Here is a 12,958-nt window from a genome sequence, read left to right as displayed (position 1 = left end):
CACTCAGCATCGGCCACGTAGGACGCGCCGGAGAGGTTCGGCTGGGGGGGCGAGCCCGGGCTGCAGCCAATCCCGCCCTTCGACCCGCCCCCCCGGGGCCTCCCTGGCCCAATCGCGGGCCCGAACAGGAAAGCCGGTGCTCGGATTGGGGTGAGAGGCGGACGCGCACCTCCCTCGGCCCGCCCGCGGCCTCAGCTCCCTCGCCCAATCCTAGCGGAGCGGCCTGCGAACGGGCCAATGGGAGGAGAGGCCGGCGGCGCGGGCGCGGGCGCACGGGTGTCCGCGGGCCCCACCGGCGCTTCCCCCTCCCTGGTGAGCTAACCCGGCGCGGCCGGGACGGGCGGAGGCGGCGGCGGGGGGCGCCCATGCCGGGGCCGCGCGGCCCGAGGGCCCGGCCTGTCCTCGCTGCGCTGCTGGCGCTCTGGCTGCTCCTGCCGCTCTGCGTCCCGCGGCGGGCGGCGGGCGAGGCGGGCCGGGCCGGGCGCGGGCTGTTGTCGGGCGGGGCCGCGGCTGCTGCGCTCCCCGTGGCGGCCGACGTGACGGTGGAGGACGACGAGGGCGGCGGCGGCGTGGCCCAGGCGGCCTCCTCGGCCGAGCAGGCCCAAGAAGCGCCCGGCGTTGGCGGCGGCGTTGGCGGCGGCGTTGGCAGGTGAGGCGCGGGGCGGGTCGCGGCTCGGAGGCTGTCGGGCGGGCCGGGGGGCGTTTTGCGCCCGCGGGACTTTCCCGGTTGCTTTCGCTGGCGGGCCCGAGGGGAGCGCCCGGCAGGAGCCTCGCCCGGAGAGGGACGCGGCCGGGATCCGCCTGGCCCGATCCAGCGCGGGAAGCCGCGCCAGCCTGTCCGTAGCCCCTTTGTGGTCGCGAGCCGCAGGTCGCTTCTTCAGATACGCCGAAGGGGTTTGTGGTGGTTTTTTTTCGGCAGCGGCTTCTCTTGCTCCTCCAGCAAAGGCCTTGGGGCGAGTTCGTCGACCCGCGCGCACCCAGGGTAGCCCGGACCCAGGCGGAGGAGGCTTCGTGCCACGGCCGAGTTCCCTGGTGCAGGTTGCAGCCCCCTAGGACGGCCTGCTGCCCGCACGGGCATCTCTGCTGAGAGCGGTGGCGAGCTGCAAGCGTGGGATGGTCAAAGCGCTGCAATAACGAGGCTGAGGCTGAAATTAGGGACACTTCGCAGGAGATGCCATTCAGTTCAGGGGTAGACATGCACCGGGTGCGTCTGCTGGTGTGCCTTTATCTGACCTTACCGGAAAGTATAACGGTGCTTTTGCAGCCCTTACATGGGAGGTGAATAAGCCTGAGCTGGCTCTTTTAAAAAATTATTATTGCAAATATCTAAATGTAAGTTCACACGCATTTGCCTTCTATATGTGATAGGTTCAAATGCTGATAAGTTTATAATGTCTTCAATCTATAAATATATAGAAAAATGTATAAATAGTATAAATTAATAATCTGCTGGTCTTTGAGACCCCCCCCCTTTTGCTGCACCTGAACACAGAAGGTCTATGGAATCAGATATTTATAACCACAGATGAAACCTCCCAAAGAGCGCATCTCAGTACAGGCAGCTGCCAAAATCAAGCAGCCAGCATCAAGATATCTGTTGGGTAATGTCAAGGAATGGCAAGGGAACCTAGAGACAGTTTGGAAATCCTCCCTCCATGTGCAACAGCACTAAACCACCAAGCTTTGAAACTATAGATCAGCCCCCCTTTCATCAATCCAGTAATTTACAGGAGGGGGGCTTTTGTCCTTCCAATGTTAAAGTATAAGTCTTTTAGCAACTCTGAGGGCTTGGAGGGTCCATTTCTACTGACTATCCAAGAGACGAGCAAGTAGTTTAACAGTGCACTGACATCCTCAAATTACACAATTAATATGATTAATAACTTCCTCCCAAAAGGGCAAAATAACTAAACATGACCAAAGTATATGCTTTGTGAATTACACCACCAGTAGTTAGAAACTGTGCAATCAGGATTTGACCGTAATGTTAGACTTAGCCTGTGAGAACAGGTTAAATTGATATTGTTGTGGTATTATGTGTCATACTTCTCTAGCTATAGAAATTGTTGGAGGAACAAAACCTATTTTATCACAGGTAGACTGTAATGTATTCCACTTAATACCATACAATGCTCCGCTGTATTCCATTTGCTTAAACGTCTGTGTTTGTTAATTGATGTGGTTGAACAAAATACCTTTTTTTAAAAAAGTGAAATCCCAAGCACTTCTCTTGATACCGTTTCATTCGGGCCACCAGGCCTTGCATGTCTTTATTTGCACTGTTTGAATTTTGCATGCATCCCTGCCTTACCCATAGGTAGAGGAACTTCATTAAAGTATCCCCAAACTATAGGTTTTTCCTTCAGGGAAAGAATTATATGATAATCCTCAGGCTATACAAACAAAGATTGAAAGATTTATAGAGTATTCTGCTCAAAAGGTTTCACTTTCGTTTTTACTGCTTGTCCCTCCCTCCTCACACTTAGCTTCTTGTGCAGATCTATTCCACTTCCAACAATCTTCTGTTCATTGGATTTTTTGAAACTTAGCACTTAAGAGGTAAGGGGTTGAATCTGTGCACATAGACTTGCAAAGAAACAATGGGAATAAAGTCTTTTTCTCAACTCTATATTTTTATTTTTGCAGTGAAGATGAGGCATGTGATATCTGTATACATAGATTCACAGTTTTGAGAACTGTAAAACCAAGCATCTGTGATAACTTCTAGATAGAAAAATTGCCCAATAATCTTACAGAAGCCTCTGGAAGAGCATGATATTGTAAATGGATTAATGGAATTTATTTACCAAAACATTTAAACATTGCATGAATATACAGTCTCATGCTACATAATTAAAAATTAATCCTCATTTCATGATGAATGACCTTTGGACTATAATGTGTCTTAAATAGAAAACTGTCTTTAGATAGATCTCTTCTCAAAAACATTTTATTAAAAAAATCCAATTAAAATTTTTTAATCCATTTTTTATTTTTAAAAAATCATTTAATTGTATCCACCCTGGATGGAAATATGCATGAAATATGAAAGTAAGATAAAGTAAAAACTTCTGAAACTCCTGCGAGGTTATAGATGATTTGATAATAAGTAGTCAAGGGGTTTAATTGTATGTGGCCAAAGGCTGACACAGTACAAAAGTTAAGAACAGTAAACGTAGGAATTTATCATACAAGTATAAAATGCAGTTATTAGAATAACAAAATAAAATACAATTAAAATAGAACCTTAATAAATCCAATTGTTCAGACCAGTATTAAAATGCAGTACGATTATAAACATCTAAGATGAGACCAAGACAGTTATGAAGAAAGTTAATTTTCTGAGGAAACCATCTTGGCCCTGGTCTTTTTTGCAGCCGAGGCAAACGGGGATACTCTGCTAGTGACACATGGATCAGTATCAGTTCCTGGAAGATGGTGCATGGGGTTAAAATAAACAGCAGTAGGGGGTTGAATAAAGTACAGAGAGGAGAGAACAGCCCCCCTTTGGACCCAGGCTTGCTGCTGATTAATTGAAATAAGCAGAATCATTAAAATGGAGAGTGGAGAAGAGAGGGATTTTTGAATTTTTCAGTAATTCATCAGGTCTGCATGAAAATCACAGTGAAGTATTCTGCCTGAACTGTAAGGTAAATCCACATCATAGAACCTAGACTAGATCTACTCGCACACAGTAGATAATGAGCATGGATGTATTGTCGAAGGCTTTCACGGCTGGAGAATGATGGCTGTTTAATACAACTTTTAAAATAAACCTGGGCTTTATAGAACTGCCACATCAAAACTTCAGCATTACAAAATGTGCTGTCCCACCTCAAATTAGCTTGTTTACTCATTTTCACCTAAGGACGTATTTTTCATCTATAGATCATTGGTAATTATAAGTACTTTGGATGGACGGATTGCTGCGCTAGACCCAGAGAACGGAGGGAGAAAGCAGTGGGATCTGGATGTGGGGTCCGGCTCCCTCGTCTCATCTAGTCTCAGCAAACCAGAGGTAAGAAGAGTGCCGCGTCGAGTCTCCTAGCTTCGGTTTGTAAATGTTTGTACCTTTAGAATGTTGAAACAAAATGCAAGTTAATTAGTTCTAAAAAAGATAGGAAATACTGTAGAAATAATAATAAAACTGTGTTTGTATACTGCTCTTCTAGACAGATTAGTGCCTAGTCAGAGAGTCAGTGTTGTTATTATCCCCACAATACAGCTGGGAAGCTGGGGCTGAGAGGACTGGCTTACCCAAAACCACCTGCTGAGCTCACAGTGGTAGCGAGATTAGAATCACCAAAGTGCTGACTCTCAACCCAGCCACTCAATCATTATGCTATGGCAGCTCCCAAAGAAAAGAAGTTTTAACACCTCTATTCCACAGACTTACTTGAAAAAATGTCTTCATAATTTGTATAGAAGTTACTTCAGTTAATCTTCAAGCATTAATTCCTAAGGCAACAGCTCTAAACATATTAGGTGGTAAATTTCATCTTTTTTATTTTTCCAGGTAAATTAGTAGAAACTGTTACTGAAGACAGAATTATTGAGCACAAAGAAATGCAGTGTCTGCTGAGGGAAAACCAGTTTGGTGTAGGGGATAAGAGCAGCAGGATTGTAATCTGGAGAGCCAGGTTGGATTCCCCATTCCTCTACTTGAAGCCAGCTGGGTCACCTTGGGTCAGTCACAGCTCTCTCGGAACTCTCTCAGCCCCACCCTCCTCACAGGGTGATTGTCGTGAGGATAATAGTAACACACTTTGTAAACTGCTCTGAGTGTGGCTTTAAGTTGTCCTGAAGGGCAGTCTATAAATAAAATGTTGCTGTTGTTGTTGTAGAGTCAAGCTAGAAAATATTAGAGGAATAAATACATTTCCCCATGTAATACTGTGTGTGCAGCTATCAGGCCCTAAAGGTGCTTAAAAGTGGAGAGCACTCCCTTCGCCGCCGCCCCCCCCTTCAAAGTCATGAGGTAGAGATGGAGAGAGAAATAGGGGAGGTGACTGAAGTGGAAAATGTCATAATATTGGGTGACTTGAACTAACTGCACATTGACTGGACAAATGTGTGCTCAAGTAGAAATGAGGTTTCTGAATATACTAAATGGCTGTGCGTTGGAGCGTTGGAGCATTTGATCAGACCAGAGATGTCTTGGCTCTTGATTAGGTCCTGAGCAGGGGTAAGTGACCATCGTGCTGTTACGTTTATCATGCATGCCGCTGGAAAGCTGCCCCCAGAGTCCAAAACAAAAGCTTAAAAAGGGGGAACTTTGCAAAAATGAGGGGATTAGTCAGAAGGAAGTTAAAAGGAAGAATTAAGAGAATCAAATCCTTCTAAGATGGCTGGAAACCACGTAAAACTACGTTAATTAAAGGATATATGCTTTAAGTTAGGAAAGGTAATGCCAAGTATGTTTGGTTAATTCCAAAGTCAAGGAAGTCTTGCAAGGCAGAAAAAAAGTTTCTTTTAAAAAATGGAAAGCTTGTTTGAATAAGGTGCTTAAACAATGAGCATTTCTTCAATAATGTCAGGAGCCGGAAACCAGCATTGGACTGTTGGATGACAAAGGAATAAAAGAAAGGTGGAGAGATGGCATAGAAACTGGATCAGTTTGTTTTCACTGGAAAATGTAGGGAACATGTGCATGATGGAGCTGCTGCTTTGGGAAGGAACGGGGTCAAATTGAGATAATGAGAGATGACATTCCAGGACTTGTGGGCAAGCTGAAGACTAGTAATTCTGCATGTCCAGATGGCATATACCAGAGGGTTCTTGAGTCAAATATGACATTGTAGATCTGGTAACCAATATATGTAACTTGTCACTAAAACTGGCCTCTGTGCTAGAGGACTAGGAAGTGGGAAATAACACACCGGTTTTTAAAAAGGAGTATGGTTAGTGAGGCCAGTTAGCCTAACATCTCTTCCAGGAAAATTAGCAGAAACTGTTACTGAAGACAGAATTATTGAGCACGATGAAGTGCAGTGTCTGCTGAGGGGGAACCAACATGGCTTCTACAAAGGGAGGTTCTGCCTCACCAACCCTTTATAGTTCTTATGGAAGGCTAACATTCCCAGTTATAGAGGTTTTGGTGGAGCTAAGAAACCCTCCCTGTGAGAAACCAGCCTCCATCGCACTAATGGCCAAAAATGCTGAAGCCTTGTACAAGAAAGATGATTCTTGTCCATTTCTCTCATTGCACCCACCTCCTTCTTCATTAGTCTCCGAGGAGATGCAGACGAAACAATGGCAGGGACTACGCTCACCACCATCGGGTAAAGAAGGGAGAAAATTAGATGACATTGGACATAAGATATACTCATCGGCTGCACTCAACATAAAAATTGCCAACTATTCCGCTATGATGAGCACTTACCAAATATTTTTATGGAACAAAGCTGCAGTTTTTTACAATTAGCTGCCAGATGACCAGAAACCTTTGATCAAGGTTATATATCTCATGTTCGAGAGTTGCTCGCTATTCTTTGAAAAGAGGTGAATATTTGTCACAAAACAGACGCAGATCACACGGTCCTGCCTGCGACTTGACAAGGGTCCAGAAAGCCCCAATTTAGATAATAACACTACTGCAAGAGCAGATCGTACCAGTACCAACCGTACCAGACGTTTTTGAATCCTCAATATTGCCCATATCGGTAACCAAGGGAATTTCCAAAGAAGGAGACAAACGTACAGATCCAGACAGGGAGCTCACACCAAACCTAGCAAGCAGCAGACTCAGGGTTCCAAGCAGTTCTGACTAGCACAGAATAAAAACCCATTATTTGGTGACAGGCTATGCTGTTTTTACTCAGGTGTCTGATCACATTGGATGTATCGATGTGCAATATAATCAAAGCAACGGTTATAAAGTTGAATTTGATTACTTACTGTGTCTGAACCTACTAAGATAATTCCCCTCAACCAGAACTTTTGGTGAAACTAAAAGCCCTTATTGACAAGGGAGCTTTCCAGAAAGTACCAGATCATGAGCAACAACTGGGATTTTACTCCAGATTCTGGTGCAAAAGAAAGATACAGGGTACAGACATATTCTGGATTTGAGAAATCTCAACGGATTCATTACAATGTGCAAATTCAGAATGACCACCCTAAACATGGTAATGGCCTTATTACCGCCCAATTCTTGGTTTACAGTAATAGGCTTGAAAGATGCATATTTTCGCACCTCTATCGACCCCTCATTGAGATATTTGAGATTTTCATTCTAAGGGAATATTTATCAATATCAAGTTCTTTCCTTTGGACTATCCTCAGCCTCCCAGGTTTTTTTACGAAATGTTTGACAGTGGTTGTTGCCTACTTGAGAACATTAGGCTGCTCCATATATCCCTTAGATGACTGGCTTATTTTGGCTCAATCTGAGAATGACGTACACAGGCAGGTGGACCTAACAGATCAAACCTGCTCAGAATTGGGTCTTATTGTAAACCATAAGAAGTCCAAGTTAATACCCTCCAAAAGAATCCAGTTCATAGGTGCTGTCCTTGATGCATCTGTGGACAGAGCTTCCTACCTATTCTTAAAACACAAGTTCCAATCCGCCACAAAGATACAGCGTCTCCTAGGTTTGGTGGCATCCACCACAGCTGTAGTCCCACTAGCGAGTCTGTATATGAGAGAATTACAATTGTGGTTTATCTCTGTCTGCTATAACACAGTACATGGCCAGGAAAAGAAGTTTAACTTTCCTAGAGGGGTACTCAGAATTTTAAACTGGTAGCTCATAGGTACCCATGTGATGGAAGGAGGTCCCCTTTGGATCAATCTGCATAGAAGTAACCATCACCACAGACACCTCCACATTGAGTTGGGGAGCCACATTGTGGTGAACACACTGCTCGTGTAACATGGATAGGAGGTGATCAGGGCTTGCGTATTAATATACTCGAACTGAGCACCATATGTTATGCTTTAATTTCATTTTCAGATGCAGTAGAAGTCAAGAATGTTCAGGTCCCCTCGGACAACTCTACAGCAATGTTTTGTCTGAACAAACAAGGGGGAACAACTTGCAGGTTTGGGCCAGAAAGCCATAATCTGATGGGACTGGGCTGTCAAACACAGGGTTCACTTGCAAGCAGTGCACATCCTGGCATCAGCAACATGATCGCAGACGGGCTCAGTAGGATTGGCACAAACTCTCACAAGTGGTCCATAGGAGACCCCTTGTAATGATTCCAAGTAAATGGGTGCATGTGTCTTTAAATGCTTGGTTTGAGCTAGGTGAAGAGTGGGGGTGAGAGGGATGAGTGAGTGATATGATTGGTTGATGACTGAGAGTGTGGGCGGAGTGAAGGCAGTTTGAGACTGGCAGGGCAGAGAGAGAGGTTTTTTCAGTCAGAAGCAAGCAGGCTGGCTGTGTGCTGCTGCCTGAGTATGCTGAAGTGTTTATGAGAGAAATATGACCTGTGTGGAACCTGCACTGAGCATGTTTGTGAAAGGACACTCAGTCAGGGAAAGGGAGGCCGGCTGTGTGAATGAGACAAAAGGAAGTAACTTTAAGAACTAAGAACTACTTTTATGAAACCAATACGCTTCTTGAAAAATAAACATTTATTTTGTTTTGTTATATCCCAGTGTAGCTGTCATTGCTATATCTCATTCATATCCTCAGGGCCACATAGAACCACGAAGGAGCCTGACGCTTAAACACGTTACCAAAGGGGAAATCTGAATAAAATATTTTGGAATAATATATTCCTGGTGGCAGCAAACTACCCAGAGGGTGTAAAGGGAAGATTAAAAGAACAATCTCCCCCAAAGAAAGTACAGGTCATAACACCTCTACATGCTACTGGTATTCCAAGAATGGGGTTTCTAAGAAATAGACTTGTTCGCTACAAGGGAAAATGGGAAGGCTTCATTATTCTGTTCAAGGGGCGGTCAAGAGCTGAACCCCCTTAGGGACGCCTTCCAGTTAACCTAGTCGGGAACATTCTTCTAAACTTTCCCCCTGATCCTTCTGCTTGCCAGAGTAATAAGCAAAATGCAATCAGAAGGCAAATGGCAATAGTAATAACCCCCTTCTGGCCCAGACAGCCATGGTTCCATCACTTATATCAGACGGCCAACCACATGTTCCATCAACTTCCCAGGGAACCAGACTTGATAACTTGGCAGGGAGTGCAACGAGGTAAACAATCTCAGACTGACGCCCCGGCTATTGAAACTAAGACGTCTATGTACTGGGGTAATGGAAGTCATAATAAATGCCAAATGGCTGTCTACAAGACAACCCTACACTCTGAAAGGAGAGAAATTTGTAAAATGGGCAACAGATAGAGGTGCATTCGATTATCTCCTAGCACGTATACTCAAATTCCTCTTAGGATTGAAAAACAATGGACTTTCTAACTCATATATCTAGCTGCCGTCTCAGCTTCCAATACCCCAGTTGATACTAAGACTGTTTTTTCATTATACACCTCTAAATTGTTTATGAAAGGCTTAAGGAACATGTTCCCATTGTCGCAAAAAATTGTACCTCGGTTGCCTTTACCTTATCTTTAGTGTTGGCTAAGTTAATGGCAAAACCATTTGAACTCTTAGCTACTTGCTCTTTAAGAATACTAACTATGAAAGCGGCTATTGCTAGCTGTGATAACGTCTGTTAGAAGGGTTAGTGAACTGGCAGCATTAAGCATAGAAACACCATTCAGCAAAAGTTGTTCTGAAACCTAGCCTAGAGTTCTTCCTGAAAGTAGCATCAGATTTCCACGCAATACAAGACATTGTGTTGCCTGTTTTCTTCCCAAACTGGACAAGCACGGCAGAGAGGGTCTTGTGCATGGAGAGCTATCCTGTTTTATCTTGACCATACAAAAACCTTCAGATTAGATACACAATTGTTTATCTGTTACTCAGTCCAAATAAAGGGGAAAAGGCCAATGCACAGACCATCGCAAGATGGGTGGTACAGGCGATCAAACCGAGTTACACAACTGGCAACTTACCTTGCCCACAAGAAGTGCACACACATTCCACTAGATCCCAGGCTACTTCAGCAGCACTCCTGAAGGGTGTTCCACTACAGGACATCTGCCAGGCAGTGACACGGTCATCGGTGGATATGTTCACCAGACACTACACTTTGGATGTCCTCAATAGAAGAGAGACAGCGATGGGCACAGCAGTTCTGCAATCACTATTTCAGTGAAGAGTAAGCTCCACTTCCCTGGTAAACAGCTTCTTAAACTCCCATGTGGGACTGTACAGAAGACCAACAATGAAAGTAGGGTGGCACCTACCTGTAATGGTTGTTCATTGAGGTCTTTTGTGCTGGCACACACATCCTCCCTCCTTCCCCAGTGAGAGCTCTTCACGCTTACCTGGAGAGTGTGGCGACGAATGAGGCACTGAGGGCAGAGGGTGCCACGTCTCCTGGGAATAGGCTGTTTCAGCAAGAAAACAGCCACGCTTGCACTCTGGGAGGCACTGGGTACCCTCTAGTGGTCAATTTTTTAAAAAAATTATTGATTTTATGTTTTTGTGACTTAATGTATTTTTGAATGTTGTTAGCTGCCCTGGGCCTATCTGTGGGGAGGGTGGGGCATAAATCAAGTCAAATAAATAAATAAAAGCTACAAAAACCCTCTGGTCAGCAAGCCTGCATGTGCACCATCCCATGTAGGAGTGAACAAAATACCTCAATGAATAGCAGTTACAGGTAGGTGCGACCCTGTTTTTTTTTTCAAGACCTCCTGCCAACTTGTGTCAGAGACCTGCGTTGGCTGGGCTCGCTACCCGCTGGCGATTCCTCCTCCTCCAAGGAGCTGGAAGAGCCAGCGGGAGACCCACCCGCAGTCCCTGAAGAGCCATCTAGCGACCAGCAACCCGGTCCCTCAGCACAAGATAGCGAAGGAGAGGGGTCGCGCAGAGAGGAGGAGCAACTGGCGCCTCGGAGAACCAAGTCTTGCGAGCCAGCAGCAAGGTGGATGGCTTGAGCAAGAGAGGCGATTTGGGAATGGCAAAAGAGTGCACGCCTGCATGCGCAGCGACGGGTGGAGCTGAATGCCGAGAATGAGGTGGGGCAATCAAGTGAAGGAGAAACACCTGGCCCTTGTCCTCTTATGCCATCCTGAGCTTATCAGTCGTTCACCACTCCTTGCGCCCTGCAGCTCAGCTCTTAGAAGCTTCACGTCTGCCTTGTATCCTGCCCTCGCTCGGATAGACCTCCTGCGTCCTGACCACGGCTTTGTCCTCTACCACCCCTTGCTTGTCTCTGCATTGGACTGACGACTCGGCTTTCAGATCTCGACTCGGCTTTCTGACTCTCCTCTGCTTGCTTCCCTGACGGACGGACTTGCTGGCTCCCAACCCCGGCGTGCTGTGGACTCTTACCCTCTCCCTCCTGCTCAGCCCAGCACCCAAGCCGGAACCCCAGCCCTGACCGTGACAACTTGTTTCTTTGCTGAACGTGGACTATAAATTGTTTACTTCAATACTGGCAGAAAGGCTAAGAAAATGTATAACAAAAGTAATACGTCCGGACCGAACAGGTTTTGTACCAAACAGATTTGTGAGAAAAAAAAAGTTTGATTTCTAATTGATGCGATGGAATTTGTGGGGGTGGGAAAGATCGCAAAGCAGCATTTATGTTTTTAGATGCTGAAAAAGCATTTGATAATCTTTTTGGGACTTTTTTTTACAAAAAACATTAGAAAATTTAAATTGTGGCCCAAGATTTGAGAAGTGGATACAAGGAATTAATACAAAGCAGAATGCCAAAATATTAATTTAGGGATCAGGTAAGTCTGCCCACTATCACGACAATTATTTATTTTAGCAATGATTATCTTTGCTTCAAAAATAAGACAAGCCTTTAAGATTGAAGGTATAAAAGTAGATGGGGAAGAATTTAAATTGAAAAGTTATGCTGACAATGTTGTTTTGATAATTTTGAACCCACACAAGACGTTACAATATATTATGGAACATCTTGTAAGATTTGGAAACTTTCCAGGATTTAAAGTTAATAATAGAAAAATAATCCAGAATTCTTTCTGAAGCAAGAACAGGAAAGAATTGAGCTGATGGGATGTGAAATAACAACAAATCCAGTGAAATACTTGTGCATAAATTTGACAGGGTAAAAAGAAGCATTGTTTACAGGAACCCGTGGGGGGGGGGAGAACGCCAGAGGAGCCTGCCTCCCTTGGCTAGCTGGCAGCCGTGTGGTGCCACTGGCACTTCCCCCCCAAAGAAGCACCGCCTGGTGTTGCCTCTTCAGGTGGTTCCGCATGCCAGACGTGGAGGGATGGTTCACATCCCTCTCGCGACTGATCCGTTGCCTACGATGCTGGCACTGAGCAAATCTGGGATCCTTCATTCTCTGGAAGCGCTCCCAGATATCGGCGGTAAGGGGGGGGCACGCCGCACAGGGGCTGTGCTTTTGGCCCCCCCAGGAGACAACACCTGTGAGGTGCTCAGGGCAGACACACCGTGCCTCAGCTGGACAGTCGCAGATGGATGAAGATGAAGGGGCAGAGATGTGGGCTCTTCCACCACACTCTCTTCCTCTTCCTCCAGCACCCTCTCCTCATGCACAGCCGTCAGAGGCCTGCCACTGGCCTCAGAGAAAACGGGAGTACCGCCCAGCGGGGGGGGTGGTTTCCTCCTGCAGTTCCTCCAACATACAATGGGTCCCTGGGGTGAGCGTGAAGGCTGGAAAAGTCACATGCCCCACGTCCACCCCAGAAGATGCCACGTGCTGCCCTTCCTCCAGCAGCTGGGTCTCAACTGCTGGAGAAGAGGGAGCCTCAGCGACAGGCCCCCGCCCAGTGCCAGCTCCTGCCTCAGACACCTGGGTTGGGGGTGGCCCTCCAGCAGCTGCTTCAGCAACTTTAAAACAGGAACAGCTCCTCCCCCTCACCAACACCTGAAAAAAATAAAGCCCCAACAGTAACTTTAACACTTTAAAACAAGACCC

General features: G+C 45.9%; 1 protein-coding gene and 1 long non-coding RNA gene across 3 annotated transcripts in view; one reads left to right on the top strand and one right to left on the bottom strand.

The window, feature by feature from the left end:
* Nucleotides 1-255: 255 nt before the first annotated feature.
* Nucleotides 256-12,958, top strand: part of EIF2AK3 (eukaryotic translation initiation factor 2 alpha kinase 3) — a 166,942-nt gene continuing 154,239 nt past the window's right edge. For both annotated transcript variants that reach the window (XM_054991013.1, XM_054991012.1), the window contains exons 1-2: nucleotides 256-649; nucleotides 3,889-4,018. In XM_054991013.1, the coding sequence (XP_054846988.1) occupies nucleotides 366-649; nucleotides 3,889-4,018 (414 nt within the window). In that variant the 5' untranslated portion in view covers nucleotides 256-365. The remainder of the gene's footprint in view (nucleotides 650-3,888; nucleotides 4,019-12,958) is intronic.
* Nucleotides 3,989-10,424, bottom strand: LOC129337399 (uncharacterized). The gene is made up of 4 exons (XR_008597814.1): nucleotides 10,359-10,424; nucleotides 9,984-10,129; nucleotides 6,213-7,636; nucleotides 3,989-4,071 (listed from the first exon to the last, which is right to left on the bottom strand). It is a non-coding gene; the product is annotated as an uncharacterized LOC129337399 (long non-coding RNA).

Source organism: Eublepharis macularius, chromosome 11 (assembly GCF_028583425.1).
Source record: "Eublepharis macularius isolate TG4126 chromosome 11, MPM_Emac_v1.0, whole genome shotgun sequence".
Classification (NCBI taxonomy): Eukaryota; Metazoa; Chordata; class Lepidosauria; order Squamata; family Eublepharidae; genus Eublepharis; species Eublepharis macularius.
This window is presented reverse-complemented; position numbering and strand designations above follow the sequence as displayed.